Here is a 17,881-nt window from a genome sequence, read left to right on the forward strand (position 1 = left end):
ATGATAAGCATCTTCACAAAGATTGATTGATGTTTGGTACTGTAATTTACCTGTTAGGTAAACAAGTAAATCTCAGCTGTCTGACAACTAATTAACCTTGATAGTAAATAGTAATAGCAATTTGGGTGAGGGGGATTAAATAAGGGTGTGGTTCTACAGTGATTATTCCTCATGACACTTTAATGAGAATTTTGTTCATAAAAAAACAACCAAAAAATCTGCATTTGGTGTCTGTTTCCGCTGAATGACAATCGGACAAAAGAGAATTCGTTGGGACATGTCAGTAAAAAATATGACTGTTTTAGAAGCCATGTTACATGATACTAAAATTATCCGTTTGCTGCATACAATAAAATTCATTACATGCTAAAAAAGTATAAAATATCTTTAACAAAAAAAATGTATTTTAATCGATATTTTTCTTCTTCTTCCTATTTCAGATACAGATTTATATATAATTGTTTGGCATCTGAATCAAAGGATCGTCTGGACTTACCAGATATCATAAGGTTTCTGAAAGCAAACCCTTCATTTTTGGAACCATGTTTAGATGCTCCAACTAACAGTGTTTATCTTGCTGACGATCTAGATCCAATAGAATTTAAATCAACGTCTTGTCATTCAACGATGACCAAATCACATTCCACTAATTTTTTGAACTTTTTTAACCGTCTGTCTCAAAGTTCTCAGGACGCAAAACGTTTGAGTGGCGGAAGTCAAAGTATAAAATTGTTGACACCTACAAAAACATTGGTGAAACCAGCATTCAGTCCCTCAAGTCCTCAGGGAAGACAACGAAGCAACAGCATTGGAACGCCACAGGCTCTTCAAAAAGACAAATATAGTGATCATTATGAAGTCCCAGACATTAGTCCAACAGGATCCATCTCAAATAAATCCCATAGGCATTCACATGAAATCCCCTCATCCTTTTCACAATGTCTTCCATTACTTACATCAAGTGAGAAAGGAGATCGAGGCGATGAGACCAGTGATTATTTTAGTGACAATTCAAAAGAGCTTTGTCAAAATTTAACATTTGAAATGTGTCAGACTATTACCTCTGTATGATCTCATACATTATATATAGTTAATTATATCAGTAGATTTGGTCCGTTTTTGTCAAAATGTGATTTTATGAACATTGTACTAAGTAAATAAAAGTTAAGCAACATCTATTTTAAAACAAAAAAATCTTGAAATTTTTACGTTATGCCACATCCCTTTTTAATACAAAAAAAATTGAAATTAAAATTTTTTTTTTTTTTTTTTTTTTTAATTGCATTTATGTCAATTAAAAAATGCACCTTATCCTTTATTTTCTTTTTTACAATAATTTTTTTTTTATGTTTTGAAGTTTACGTAATTTTTGAAATACCAAATTTTAAATAAGTGTTTCTTATTTTTTTTTTTTTACTCAGTATTTTTAATTATCGGAGCCAGTTTCCCTGTTACAGAAAGTGAAAACAGTATGACAGTTCCAAAATTAAACATACTTTAAGAATAGTTGACAACTTCTAAGTGGTCAAAAGAGTCGTGAATCTTCCTGTCAGAAAATAAAATTAGGCATATATTGTTAGATTACACATCAAGGAACTAAAAAGCATGTGCTGATTGATGCTGATAAGGCCACACAAAAATTTAATTGTACTTCTTAATTTTTTTGAAATAAGAAATGCAAGCAAGATAATATTTTTTAAAAATTTATTTCATGAAAAAGACTATACGAGGGGGAAAACTAATTATGATTTGGAATTGAAATTTTTATAAGATATTTGTTATTCAGCGAGAAAAAATTTCAAATTAAACTTAATGAAAGCTTTCGTCTGTAAGTTTATTTTTATATGCCTTTTACGGGACATATTATGGTTACAAATGTCCGGTGTCGGTCTGTCTGTCAGGCGTCAACATGTCGCACTGTAACTTGAGAAGGACTTATCCAAATTTCTTGAAACTCAACATAGTTGTTTCTTATGATGGTCAAACGATCTGTATACTTTTGTGAAAATAAGATTAAAACTTTTTGAGTTACAGGACTTTCTAACTAAAACAGGGGGGTGTTTTTTTCACATGTTGCGCTGTATCTCAAAAAGATTTATGATTATTGCTTAAAACTTTACACACCTCTTAGTTATATTAATCTAAAGATCTGTATACTTTTTGGTGATGATTCAAAATTTTATTTTAGAGTTATTGAGTTTTTTGTAAAAAAAAAGGGGGCTTTTCACATGTCACGCCGTATCTCAAAAATGATTTATGATTATTGCTTAAAACTTTACACACTTCTTAATTATATTAATCTAAAGATCTGTATACTTTTTGGTGATGATTCAAAATTTTATTTTAGAGTAATTGATTTTTTTTATAAAAAAGGGGGTTTTTCACATGTCACACCGTATCTCAGAAACGATTTATGATTATTGCATAAAACCTCACACACAAGACGACGGGCGTATCATGCGCTCGTGGCGCAGCTGTTTATTTAAAGATAATAAGATAAAATCAATATTTCAAAGAATTTAAAAAAGGAACAGCCAGTTCGAATCTTTTAACATAAACTAATATCTTGGTACAAAAAATTCAATCCTTACAATTAACTAACAATGAAAAATTTTACCTGTTAAATTCGGCATGTGCTTAGCATGAGTATTTTTATTTATTTATTTAACACATTATTGAGTGAAACAATTATTTGGGCGTTATAATAAGAAAGATGGTTCTAAAGCATTGATATTTGAAAAAGTGGCAACTTGACTTAAGATCACTTAAGAAAAATATAAGTAAAATGAGGTTTTACTGATGCTGTTCTTGCCTGTTCATTAAGAAATATGATGTAAACTCATAGAAAATACATAGTGAAGGTGCTTTTAATTTAGAATAAACAAACAGTTATAATATTGGTTAAAGTTGAGGTGTCACTTGTGTCTTATGTAGACAACCGGTGTCTGGTGTACAAAATTATAGACCTGATTTCTTTGATGTGTTTCTTTTCATTATTTTTGTGATACACATAACATATGTATAATATTACAGCTGTTATCCTAATGCTAGCAAGTTAAAGGTTTGGTTGGCTTGCTTGCTTTGTTTCAATTAATGTTTGCTCGAGCATTGTAATTAAGATTGACATCTGCAAATAATATAAGTAGGCGGAGTTAAACCTGTATATAGGTAAATTTGATTATTTGATAATGTCCAATCAAATTTAAATATAATATACAAGTTTAACTCCATCTTTTTATATATTTTCAGATGTCAATCTTAATTACAATGCTTAATAAACATTTATACAAAGAAAGCAAGCAAGTCAACCAAACCTTTATCTTGCTAGCATTATGATAACAGCTGTAACCTTTGTAAGGTAGTGTTATTTGTATATTATGCAGTTATACACAGAAGTTTTATTATAGGATTACTCTTTTACAAATAGTGCTGGCTTTGTACAATTGAATTGTGTTAGTATTTATTCTTACTTTATTGGTTGCCCCTTGGTTGCCTCTCAACCCTATGATGGGATATCTTATTTGCGGAAGCATATCAGTAAAAGGTTGCAATTTTGTGACAATTAATGTTTGATAATAAGGTAAAGAAATGGAAAAACAGCTAATACTGCTGAGCATCATCATGTTTTCTTTTAATAAAGTATGAATTAAAAAAAAATATTGATTTTTGTAGACTTATAAAAATAAGGAGATGTGGTATGATTGTTATGATACCAATATCCAACCGAGGCCAAAGGATGAGGATGTAAACTATTTATAGGTTGATTTATGATGGTTGAATCTGAAATAATTATTGATTTTAGTACATTTGTTATTCTCATTTTGCTTTTGCCCCCAAAAAGGAGTCACTAAGAGGTTCAGGGGCAACCCACAGGAAAATGAGAAATTTATAAAAATTTGAGAAAACAGACTATTGTTGAAATAAAAAAATAGTTGAGGGATGTCTTCCATTCAACAAAAGATGAAATTATTATGTTGATGTTATGTATATAACCATTGTTTTTGTTGTTAGATCTCTCTATTTATACTTTGGTATCATGCCATCTCATTGTTCATTTATTGTTTGTTTTCAGTAAATTTGTTAGATTTTTTATTTTATGATCAGATTATTCTTTTACCATATTAAGGTAAAGATACTGTCGCTGTCAATTGTTAAAAGCAAAAGTTTAAACACTGTGTTGTGTTTTTTGTGGTGTTTGAAAACAACCTTATTTTCATAAATTCAGAGAAATCCATATATGTTGTTATGCAGGGCAGTTCTATGTCTCACTTTTATGAAGCTGGGACTTATCTAGGCTGGTCTGAATGTACTTATGAGTCATCATGACAATGTAACCAACAGTTTAAATTTATGGCTATACAAGTAATAGCTACTCCAATATGCTGTCAAATGAAAACATAAATTAAATTATCTCATTAAAGGCTACAAATTCATAAAATTTTCAACGATTAATTGCAGTTTAAAGGATTAATTCATTTTGTACTCTTTCTTGTGATTAAATAAGAGGTAGTTGAGGTTCAAAACAAAATGTTGGCAAATCAACAAAGTCTTTTAAAAAGTGACAAATATTTCAGATTTTGGTATTACCCCTCTCAAACTCAAATTATTGGATCTAACCATAAAACGCTACATAGATTTATTCTTTGAGATACCAAGAAGTTTATAAAAAGAAGTGAAAGCTTTTAATTCCAATCTGGTTTTAAGTTTGACTGCATTCAGATACCATAGAGTTATCTACCTTGTTAAAGAATCGGGGAAACCATTGATTACTGTGGATTCATTATTTATTCATTAAGCTGCCAATTTTTGTGGATTTCATGGGTATTGTTGAACTACAAATTTAAATATTCACTGAAGTATAAGTTTCTTAATGGCTTGAATGCAAACTTCAGCAAAACTACAAAATCTAGTAGCTAGCCTCTGAAATACAATTTTTCTTCAATTCACAAATATTCGTACCCTTGTAAACAAATATGGATCCAAAGAACAATTTGTAAACAAGATTAAAACTGTCATATCTAACAACTATAACTTTAATAATAAAATCAAAAGATGTTATTATTTATTTAATTCATATATATATTATTCAGTCATAGATATCACAAATTATCCATGTTATGAACATTCCACACATATATATATATATACATAGATTTCAAAAATATTTATTATATACATTAAATTAGTGCTAATCAAATTAGCATACATCATGTATTTTATATTATACACATATATTTTATGAAGAAATTTATGTGGTTTTTAAACTGTGTTCACTTAGTTTTGAATGTTGAAATAAAGAATTAAAAGAGTTTGTTCTTTTGTACAAAGGTTCTCAGAGGTGGATTATGGGGGGAGCCAGGCCCCCCTTCTGGAGCTACAGATATATTATAACTGCATAGACTTTTTACAAGTATCACTCTAAAGGTTGGCTTGTCAGGGGGCCACCTTTTTAAAATCCTGGATCTGCACCTGGTTTTAATTCATATTGGTCTTTTTAGTAGGGCATTAATGTCTGAATAGTATTGTTGCTTGTTTGGCATTAGGATTCAGGGGTCTCTTCCTATATAAAGGTATACACAGACATGTGGCTGGAATGGGTCCCTTTTTTAACGTATCAAATATATCAATAGATTTCATACTCATCATGGTAAAATGTCAATTGGTCCATAGGTTTCATCTTTTGATTAGATATCTGTATAGATGCTTGTTTTATCCTTAAAAATCAGATTAAGATGTAAAAAAATGTATTTGATAAATGAGAAATATACAAATAGGTCATGATTTTGCCATGAAATATATTATGGGTTGTGATTTTCACAAGATTTCAATATATGAGTAGAGGGTGTTTTGTTTAAATCTCGGCATTCATTGGTAACAATCAGGGTCAAACATGTTTGAGAAGTAAGAAAATACATTGATACATTTTTATACGCCCGTTTACGGGACGTATTATGGTATACCGTTGTCCGTCTGTCCGTCCGTCCATCTGTCCGTCGTCAACATGTTGGACATTAACTCAAAAATGCTTTCACCAATTTGTATAAAACTTTGGTGAATTGTTTATATCTAATGACGGGAGCTCACTTTTGTTTTTTATAAAATTTAGATTTTAAGTTTCCGAGTTATGGGGTTTTATTCATAAAAAAAGGGGGATTTTCCAGTTTTCGGACAATAAGTCAAGAATGCTTTCACCAACTTGCAAGAAACTTTGGTGAATTGTTTATATCTATTGACATGAGCTCCCTTTCGATTTTTATAAATTTTAGATTTTACGTTTCCGAGTTACAGGGTTTTATTCATAAAAAAAGGGGGGATTTTCCAGTTTTCTGACAAAAACTCTAAAATGCTTTCAGCAATTCTTATGAAACTTTGTTGAATTGTTTGTATGTATTGATGTAAGCTCTCTTTAAAATTTTATAAATTTTACATTTTACATTTCGAAGTTATGGGGTGTTATTCATTAAAAAAAGGGTTGATTTTCCAGTTTTCGGACAATAACTCAAAAATGCTGTCACCAATTCTCATGAAACTTTGGTGAATTGTTATATCTATTGATGTAAGCTCCCTTTTTATTTTCATAAATTTCTAATATGACATTGAGAATTAATTGAACTTTATTTGTTTATAGGCTGACAACAGATATACTAAGTAATGCACAACAGCAAGAAATCTTTAATTGAATATAAATTCAATTCATATAACCAATTTCAAGTTCTTTGACTACATTTATTCAGAAACCTATAATATGTCAAATATTTAATTACAATCCAAATTCAGACCTGAATCAAGCTTGAATATTGTGTCCATTTTTGCCCCAACTGTTCAGGGTTGGACCTCCGAGGGCGTATCTAGCTGCGCTCAGCGAAGCAGTTTATTAAAAATATCAACAGATATAAATAGAATTAGCGAAACAATACAAGCACAATACACAAAAGAGAGATGTGGAATAACCAAAAATATTGGAAAGTTCCACACAACAGTCCACATTAACTCCTGACTACTCTGAGAAAACAGACTTACAGACACTAAACAAGAATGAACAAAGTTTGAATTTATGAATAAGCTAGTAACTGACACTGGGAAGAAAATGCCCTGTGAAATTCAAGGCCCACCAGCAGTGGTACTCACATTGATTAACTGATGCATGTATATTAAATGGATTTTCAGGACAATAACATGTTAATGTGATATCATCGTGAAGCTTGCTTTAAATTTCCAGATATTTTACAAGATAACAGACTGCAGGCAGACATGTTCCCCTTGCCTAACACATTCCTACTCTTGAGCTGACTGTTATTTGCTCTTACACCTAAATACTATGTGCTTGTTGGAGGTGCAGCAAGTACCATTTTTGTCTCTCCTGTGACAAAGTCGCAGAATGCGAGACATAGGGATTACAATCGGGGCGGCGGCGTAAACTATTTGTTTTAAGCTTTATACTTCAGAAGGTAGAAAACCTGGATGCTTCATACCTTGTATGCAGATACAATATGTTACGATGTTTCCGTTTGTCATATGTCCATTGTCCTTGACCTTATTTCCATGGTTCAGTGACTGCTTGAAAAAAAAATCCAGTTATTTTGTCAAGTGAAATACTCTCTTTTACTTAAGGAGTAATAGGCTAATTATATTTGGTAAATGGGTTCCTTGCAATGATTATACATGTCTCGTCAGGTAGGGTTCACCTGACCCCGACCTCATTTCATGGATCAGATAAGGTATCTTATATACTATAAGCATTAGGTCAACTATATTTGATGTATGGAATGATTGTAAGGTATACATGTCCGACTGGTACGTTTTAACTGACCTTGACATCAATTTCATGGTTCATTGGACAGTGTTTTTTTTTTATTTGTTTGAACTATTTCTCAGATACTATAAGCAATAGAGCCACTATATTTGGTGTATGTAATGATTGTAAGCTGTAGATGTCCGTGTGGGAAGTTTCATCTGACCTTGACTTCATCAGTTTCATGGTTCATTGGTCAATGATAAGTTTTCGTAATGTTATCAGTTTATCAGATATTATAAGCCATAGGTCAAATATGTTTGGTGAATGGAATGATTGTAAGGTGTACATGTCTGTCTGACAGGGTTCATATGACTGTGACCTTATTTTTATAGAACATTAATAATGATAATTTTATGTGATACTGCTAGTAAAACCTTCATATTACAGACTTTCCACATGAATTCAATTATAACTAACTCAGACTAGACATTTCAGCGTGTGCACTCTTGTTTTAAATTTAACCCTACAAACGACAGAACCAATCAGTTGCAGTTGTGATGCAGGCTCCAAATTTGCTCTTGACATTTGCAAAAATACTTTATTAACAACTCCACCACAGGCACTTATCAAGTGCCTGTGAACTCCACATAGTGACATATTCCCGTTTGCTATCATTAATATTGAAAATAAAACGAGTATATTATATGTCAGTTTCGTTGTATGTCATGCTATCCATACCCAAGCCACTCAAGCATACAGTACAGTGAAAGGTCAAAGAAAGTTTCATTGCATCTACCCATTGTGAACTTGGATATGCGACATACACTTAAATTCAGAATATGTTGTAGAGGACCCTTCATACATCATTTCTGCTAAGTTGTTTTGACCAAGTAGTTTCAGAGTCTATACAGGTTCATGAGAACTACTCGTATTTAACCGCCACACAAAAATGTTGTCTCCTAATCAAAATTACACGAGGACCGTCTGTAGAAGGTCTTCAAATAATAAATCCCCTAAAATTTCAAAACAGTTCGTCTTTTAGTATTAATTGTCCACCCTACAAGCAGACTTGTTTTACACTCATATGAAGCAGAATTCACAGTGAACCTTTTCAAAAATAAAAAGAGACGGTATCTTGCAAAGTTAATTAATTCATCTTTAAGTTATATTGATGATGTCTTGTACTCAATAACCCACATTTTAGTGAGTGCTTGCATCTAAAATATCAGTCAACTTGAGATTAAGGATACTACCGAATCTAGAATGTCTGGTTCATATTCCCCATCCCCTCGATATACACACAATTGGACGACTTCAATCTAGAATTTATTACACACGTCATGATTGTAACCGTTTCCAATTGTAAACTTCCGATATCCCATTTCTCGGCAGTAATATATCCTCTGTCCCATCGTATGGTGTATACAGATCTCAATTAGTACGTTGAGCTCGTATATGTTCACACTACATGGACTTCATTAACAGTGTTTTGCTCTAGACACAAAAAACGACTGAAATCGATACTTCATAAGTTTAACGGGCACCATCACGAATTAGTTGACTGGTACAATATTTCTGTGTCTCAACTCACTCACGACATGTTTTCGTGGTTTAAGATACCAGAATAGTCCGACCTGTATTTACTCAATTGTGTCCTATATTCCTTTTCGTGACATTTTGAGTGATTGTGATTTGCACGGCGGCGTTTTTGTTTTTTATGCCCCACCTAGGGGCATTATGTTTTTCGGTCTGTGCGACCGTTCGTTCGTCCGTCTGTCCCGCTTCAGGTTAAAGTTTTTGGTCAAGGTGGTTTCACAAGTTGACGAAGTTGAAGTCCAATCAACTTGAAACTTAGTACACATGTTCCCTTTGATATGATCTTTCTAATTTTAATGCCAAATTATAGAGTTTTTACCCTAATTTCACGGTCCACTGAACATAGAAAACGATCGTTCGAGTGGGACATCCGTGTACTATGGACACATTCTTGTAAGATATGAACATTGGTACACTACTGTTACTTCTAATTTTAGCAAAAGTCAATAAGGTCAATGTGAAGTAGATATTCTTAACATAACTGTCAAAATCTGTCTGGCATTATACCAGTTGATTGCAATAGGCTGTAATTCATTAGCACCTTAGTGTCTCCTTCCTTGAATAGCCACCAGTTACATGTATGACGTTTGCAATTCTTTTACTACGATTTATTAGTTTAATATACAAACAAATGTTACTAATGTCACTTTCTTGTTTAAGTCAACAATGCCCGTTTGAAAATGAAGGAAAAGAGACAAAAGATACCAAGGGAACTGTCAAAAACAGCAAGTCGAAAATAACAATACATTAATTCCGGTTCATCCATATTCATTTCCCTTCTAAAAGCATTTCTGCCGTCGTCTATAGTTTTCATGTTACTATAAGCACGGGTAATTAGGTATTTATTCGAAGATGAAAATTCATTTCTCCGTGATTTGTCTGAATCAGTTTGTGTTTTCATTTCTTTCATGTCGAAGTACCCGTTGGAATATTTCTGCTTTCTTGTACAGCATGCTATGCTAAGGAGGAGTTTGTACTCTTTCTTGAATTTAATTATTCAATTGTCATTTATGAAGATAAAAATGAATATAAAATTGGCTTGTACATTAAATCTAAAAACAAAGCAAAGTTCGTCTGTCCAAAGTTATTCATGTACTTCGTAACATTTTTTTACTTTATACTTTATTTTCAATCTTTCTTTCTTTTTCTATTTTTTTTGGGAGGGGGGGGGGGGGGGCTCTGTGAAATTTTTAGAGATAGTCTCTGTGACGTTACCCGATGCCTAACTGCACGGGTGTTTGTTATAGACGTCTTGCACGTAACAACGCCATTAGGATCGCTAGTTACCCAACATGGCAGGCGTAGTTTTGTTGGTGAATATTTTAATTATCCTATTTTGTAATCCATGGATGGAGAATCAGTCATCTGATAATTTGAAGTAAGATTATTTTATAATTTATGCTAATTGACATTAGTGATGTAGATAAGAAAAAGTTGAACATAAATGAGAACTATAAAAAAAATAATGTTTCTTTCACTAGTAAAATATGTTTTAAAGGACCACTTTAAGAGTGACGGTTGCGTATAAAGTTTAACAGTGAGTTCTATAAACAGATTTATGTTTTGTACAACAATTAAACGATATTTGATATATATATAGCATTTTTTATAAACCCTCCTCATGTTCTCTTTTTATAGAACGGAATCACAGATTGTTTCCAAAATGGTTAACCTAGTATTCAACTCCAGTCAGGTAGGTACATCAATTGTTTACAATGTTTTACGATAGTTTAGGTAGATCCCTTAGAATACTATCGACTTTCAAAAGAAAAAGAAATACATGGAGAATATGTCCATGGGACACAGATGATCGATGCACCCGCTTGCATATCACGTTATAAAGGGACATGGCTCAAGAACAGTAAAAGTAATGCATCCAAAATTCGAACGTGATCTGTGTTTTGTGGTAATAAGCATTGTGCATAAGTTTCAGAACATTTGGTTGAATCTAATGTTAGAGAACTGAAACTAATTTTGGGACTTACGTACGTACGTACGGACGGACAATGGTAACACTTAATGCATTAAGTACATGTTTCTATGTTTTTCATAATGTCACAAAAGAACATGTTTCTGTGTTTGCCAGTTTACTCCGCAAAATTACATGATTATTATTGTTGTTTATGCTTTGATTTTAAACATTTTAAACATACCTACTATGATTTCTAATATTAGGGCTATTTTCCTAATGCTTCTAGTTTAAAGGATTGTTTGGCTTGCTTGTATTGTATGTATAAATGTTTGCTCAAGCATTGTATTTAAGATTGACATCTGCAATCAACAGATAGGCGGGGCTTCAGCTTGTATACATTATACTTTTAAATGTTATTGGATGTTAGGTATAATGCAGGGTATATCATTCTTAATTACAATGCTTGAGCAAACGTTTATACAAACAAAGCAAGCAAGACAACCAAACCTTTAAACTACAAGCATTAGGAAAATAGCTCTAAAAGATCATAAAGAATGAAAACTTTATTTTTGTTTACAGTTTCCTAGTATAAAAGTAAGCAGCATATGGAGGGATGCAATAGCAGTATGTGTGATTACCGGTTTTGTGTGTTTCATTTTGTATCAGTTACTTCTACAGTGGCGAGACGAGAAAGGTAATAATTAAATGGAAATTAAACACCAATGTATAACAATTATTTAACTGACTAAAGTTCTTTTTATTTGAAAGTATGGTTATGATTCAACTCATGGACCATTTCATTTTACCAGTTAAAAATGCAAACCAAAAATAGTTAAAAACCATATCATATAGTAAATGGAACACAATGACTAATTCATCCGACCAGTACTGAAGACCAGACATTTTGAACACCTTTATTTACCATTGTTTACTCTTAACTTTTAGAATTCGATTTGTTTATGGGGAGCTGCAGAGATGACCATGACAGAGTAATGCAAATTCCTAAGTTTTGATATATTGTTTATTATTATGCCTGATCATCCTTAGATGTCAAGCAGTCAGATAATTTGACAAGTACATGTAGTACCTGTTGTCGACTATTCATGGAGTAAATAAACTTCTAAGAAATACAGTTGGGAAAATTTATCATTATCATATACCTTGAGAGTAAAATCAAATTCCATTAGTACATCCTAGTACAATTCATTTGTATTAGTTCTCGGAAGTACAATCAGTCTCTTTTTTTCACACCACAAATGATGTTGCGCAAAAATGCTTAAGAAATATTCTGAAACCCTAGTAAATTTCATTTAATTGTTGTTTGTTGTTTGCTAAACGTCTTGTGGGAAACATTTCATGCATATTAATGATAAGACGTTGAACACAAAATTCTTAGGAAAATACAGATATTTGTCATTAAAAGAGAAACACAAGTTATCTAAGGGATATTCAAACTCATAAGTCGAAAACAACTGGCAATGTCATGCCAAAAAAATAACAAAAATGACGAACAAATGTACACAAAACACAACATTGAAAACTAAAAAGTGAACAAAGATTAGCAAATATATGCAATATGGCTTTATTATTAATTTCAGATGTTGAAACCAGATTTTCCTATTTAGAATCTGAGTCAACTTGTGTACATGATAGGTTCCGAAGAGCCAGTAGAATGATTGTAAATGAAAAAGTATGCTACGCTATGAATGTCGACATCCAGACTTTAAGACATAACTGGACGAAAGAACACTCATTTATAAGTCGTTTCGATGCAGACGTACTAAATGGAAAGAGAAACATTTCGGAGCAGGGAATCCACGTCCAGCTCACTATGGCTAAAGGATTTGTAGGTAAATGTAACAACATCTGAAATAAATTATTTGTATATCTGAATATACACTTGTAAAAATCATTCGTTGTCCATCAAAATAGAGATATAATACCTGGTAGCATTATTTTACAATATCGTTGTGGTTAGTTTTGTAAGTGGATAATGCCAGAATAACTTGAGTAAACATCCGAGCTTCGATTAGTTACTGAGAAGACTTATCCCATACTTGGAAATTGATTGCAACTTGATTTACAAATGACCGTTTTGGCCGAACCAAATCCAGGACCCTTATTCTATATCGCTCCTGACCCGATAATAAGTGCTATAATGCCATTTGGATTAAGTGATGGGTACATGTTAATATCTTCATTGAATAATCGTAAATAGGGTGGATGTTAAAGATCCTGATTTTGTTGTACTGCTGTAATTACTGGACGGTAAAAACTTTGACTCAATTTCATATTTGCCAAAAAATTAGAAAAAAATATCAAATTATTTATTGGATTTGCAATGTTTACTCAAAAAAGTTAAATCATGACATCATTGTTCCCCGAGCAACGCGTTGTCAACAACGCCCGTCCGTCCGTCCTTGTAAGCGCTCTCACGTGTCCGATTCTTGCCAGATACTTATAAAATTTATATCACAGGTTTATATCAGCAATGTCTCGGACAAGTACGCTCGACTCCAATCTTAATTGACTAGGATTGTCAGTTTTCCTACCGAAGGTCGGTGGTTCTCTCCGGGCACTCCGGCTTCCTCCTCCAATAAAAACTGACCGCCAAGAAATAGCACAATAGTGTTGAAAGTGGCATTAAACACCAATCAATCAATCAATCAATTAAATCAAATCGAAAATTGCATTGTAAGCGCTCAAAGGTGTATATGAGCAATGTCTTGGATGAGTTTGAAAGTCAGCACTGATCTATTATTTTTAAATGAGTTATGTCTTTGAAATGTAATGTATATTGAACATTGCGTTGTAAGCACTCCCACATTAATTTCTTGTCAAATTTTGATGAAGTTCATATGAAAGGCTTAATTCAGAAAGATCTTGGAAGAGTGCCGACCATCTATTTTTACAAGAGTTATGCCACTTGGAATAGAGGTATATGGAAAATAACATTGCAAGCGATCTCATGCCTATATTTCTCCTGGTTCCTGTCTCAGTGATTTTCACCCACTTCTCCTTTTATTCATACCTTTCTTTTTCGCCAAAAATGTTTAACATCCCATACAGAATTATTTTGATGATTTCCTTTCACTTTTTCTCCCATTAAAATCCTGTAATGGACCGCAAATGTCCGTTATATATTTAAGTTGTATCTTTTTTTCTTTTCAAGTACTGTAAATTCAGAAATTACTGCGAGGTTTTATTAATGCGAATAATGCGACTGTTTGAGTATCGCAATCGATGAATAAGAACTCGTATTCTGATATCCAATACATATAAGTGTATTATAATAGAAACCAATACATACAATGACTTCAAGCCAATGTTTAGTGATCATTGTGGAAACATTTGAAACAAATAACGGCTTGAATTCTATTACAGACAGGGAATTGTTGAAAATCAGGAAAAATATGTCCGAGGATAACTTGTCACTGGAGGAAGTGAACAAAGACGTTAGTCTATTGCAGAAGTATTTTGGTAAGTAAAAGGACACCAAAACACCTTGCAAATGACAATGAACTTATGAATCATATGTTCATACATCAGGTCTCCTCTATATGAGACACTACATGCACTAAACGTTAACCAGCCCTCCATCCAATCAATGAGTACAAACTATTGATGAATCCTCTTTTCACGGAACATTTCATTACTACTTTAACATCGAAATGTGTATCTGTTCAATTTCTTCGTGCATACGGTTGCGTGAATACGGATTTTCCACGGAGACAAATTGTACCACCACCAGTTGTCTTAGTACCAGTACAATTTACATTTGCTTTATTAAAAAGACAAGAACATTTATGGTGCGTACACATCAGAAATAAAAAAAAGGACCAAAGAGCTACGTAGCTACGGTTGAATGCAACTAATTCTTGATATGATATACAATTCATTGAAACTGCATACTTCATACAAATTGCAACAATGTATGGTTATTTCTTACTTGTTTTTTTTTATATTTTGCAGGCAAATGAAGCTAACACTAACGCCATGGAAGATGATCAGTTCTAAAAACTAATAAAATGTGTTTTATCTTATGAAATTTAATGTGATTTTGTTGGTGAAAATAAACATCAAATACTGTCTTTTAAGAATTATCCAAATCTTATCTTGTAATTATAACGAAAGGAAATTTAACTGAAAACAATATAGCTTAAAAAACATAAAACATAAAGTTATAACAGGAAATTAACTTATATTTCTTTTAAAAAATAAGACTGTTATATTTTTTTTTGTTAAAAGATTATTGTTTAAAGACCACCACTAAAAGAAGTTAATCATACAACTTATATAATTTACACAATGATTTTATGCCATAATTAATGCAAAACGATAAATTTCAGTAATTTAAGTAACTTCGTTTATGGTGATCATGATAATCATGATAAATGTAGGGTTTCCTTTTACTTTCAATGGCATCATGGTGTAAAATTTTGATAGAGGAACCTTTATATCACTAGTGTTCATTTCCTTTATTTTTCTTGTATACCAATTAAAATGATGATGATGATGATGATGATGATGATGATGATGATGATGATGATGATGAACGTCCAGCGTCAAATTAATATGCATATTCAGACGAAAACATGTTAATGTTATATGAATATATACCCTGCTTTGTACTAGACCAACACGCTAAGCCGGATTTTTAATGTACAAGTTCACAAGGTAACAGTACGCAGGAAGACATGTCACCTTACCCGGACACATTATTAAGTAAGATGCCGCATGCTTAGTAGAAAAGTAGCAAATACAAAGTTTAAAGTCTTTGGTTTGAACCGACCGGGGTTCGAAACCACGACATCCCGCACTTGGAGGCGAACACGCTACCACGAGACAAAGGTTAGAGAAACTGAAATTTAGCCTTGCAACAGTCAACCTAAGAACCCTTCAAAGAGTTCTTTCAATGGTCCTTAACGTGCAGAGAGCCTGGCACTCTTTCTCTACAAGACACATGGGATTAAACGTCTCCTTTCTGACCAGACGTGGCTGATTATTTATTCATCCAACACGACCAAACGGACGCCCACTTTCACAAGGGCTTTATTGACAGTTTAAAAAAACAAAAGTGACCATATTTCTGTTCGTAACTCATCTTTTGGGTTAACGCAAATATCATCTTTAAATTATTAAAAAGGGCTCTTATTTTAGGATAAAGTATGATTAAAGATGACATCATGGTGTACATCTGATAAAAAATTCTTAGTATTAAACATGTTGAATATATTGTATAATTCTACACAATTCTTTTGGTAATTTTTTGTAAAAGGTGAACCATAGAAAGTGTCTCTATCGGCCCTTTCTTTACTTATAACATCCCCTGCTGATATAAACCCTTTTCAGTTTCTCTATCGATAGAGACACTTTCTATGGTGCCTAGGGGAGGGGTAATATCAGCAGGTGATGTTAAAAGTAAAAAAAAGGGGGTCGATAGAGACACTTTTTATGGTGCCTATATGGAGGAGTTATATAATCAGGATATGTTATAAGTAAAGAAAGGGTCAATAGAGACACTTTCTATGGTGCCTATAAAAAGGGATAATATCAGAAGGTGATGTTATATGTAAAGAAAAAGTCGATAGAGACAATTTCTATGGTGCCTAAAGGTAGTGGTCACGTCAACAGGTGATGTTCTAAGTAAAGAAAGAACCGATAGAGACACTTTGGACGGCCCTTTCTTTTCTTATAACATGTCCTGGTGATATAGCTCCTCCCTGTAGGAACCGTAGAAAGTGTCTCTATCGGCCCTCCTTTACTTATAACCTCACCTGCTGATATGACCCCTCCCTATAGGCACCATAAAAAGTGTCTCTTTCGACTCTTTTGTTTACTTATACCATCACCTGCTTATATGACCCCTACCTAGAGGCACCATAGAAAGTGTCTCTATCGACCCTTTCTTTACTTATAACATCACCAGTCCTGCTGATATGACTACTCTCCTTTGCACCATGGAAAGTATCGTCTCTATCGACTTTTTCTTTACTTATAAAATCATCTGCTGATATGACCCCTCCTGCTAGGCACCATAGAAAGCGTCTCTATCGGCGCTTTCTTTACTTATAACATCACCTGCTGATATGACCCCTACCTTTAGGCATCATAGAAATTGTCTCTATTGACTGTTTATTTACTTACAACATCAATTGCTGATATGATCCCTCCCCCTAAGCACCATAGAAAATATTTCTATCGACCTTTTCTTTACTTATAATATCACCTGCTATTTTGACCCCTCCCCCTAGGCACCATAGAAAGTGTCTATAGACCTTTTAAGATAGTTAGTAAAACGTATAATATTAGTAAAAATCGTCATTAAAGAGCAAGTATTCCTACAAGGAGTCGACTGATGATTTCGGTTATTTGACTTATTTGTAGATCAATTCTTGCTGATCATTTTTGCTTATTCAAGTTGCTATTTATCTATTTGAGTTTTTCAGATATTAGACAAAACGCAAAAAATGGTAAAAATCATTATCAAAGGGCAGTAACTCCAATAAGTGGTCGTCAGACGATTTCAAGATTGAAACTAATTTGTAGATCTTGTCTTGCTGATCACTTTGGCTTATTTAAGTTTCTATCTATCTATTATAATAGTTTATCAGATATTAAGCAAAAGCACAAAAATA

General features: G+C 32.8%; 1 protein-coding gene and 2 long non-coding RNA genes across 3 annotated transcripts in view; all 3 read left to right on the forward strand.

Annotated features, from left to right (window-relative positions):
* Window positions 1-1,846, forward strand: part of LOC127701524 (uncharacterized) — a 43,718-nt gene extending 41,872 nt beyond the window's left edge. The window contains exon 20 of the mRNA XM_052205422.1: window positions 441-1,846. Coding sequence (XP_052061382.1) covers window positions 441-1,071 — 631 coding nt within the window. The 3' untranslated portion in view covers window positions 1,072-1,846. The remainder of the gene's footprint in view (window positions 1-440) is intronic.
* A 9,131-nt stretch (window positions 1,847-10,977) lies between these two features.
* On the forward strand, window positions 10,978-12,254 carry LOC127700267 (uncharacterized). The gene is made up of 3 exons (XR_007981515.1): window positions 10,978-11,024; window positions 11,823-11,937; window positions 12,189-12,254. It is a non-coding gene; the product is annotated as an uncharacterized LOC127700267 (long non-coding RNA).
* Window positions 12,255-12,845: 591 nt separating this feature from the next.
* On the forward strand, window positions 12,846-15,328 carry LOC127702658 (uncharacterized). The gene is made up of 3 exons (XR_007982522.1): window positions 12,846-13,093; window positions 14,628-14,723; window positions 15,216-15,328. It is a non-coding gene; the product is annotated as an uncharacterized LOC127702658 (long non-coding RNA).
* Window positions 15,329-17,881: the final 2,553 nt, after the last annotated feature.

This window comes from Mytilus californianus, unplaced genomic scaffold (assembly GCF_021869535.1).
Source record: "Mytilus californianus isolate M0D057914Y unplaced genomic scaffold, xbMytCali1.0.p SCAF_5, whole genome shotgun sequence".
Classification (NCBI taxonomy): Eukaryota; Metazoa; Mollusca; class Bivalvia; order Mytilida; family Mytilidae; genus Mytilus; species Mytilus californianus.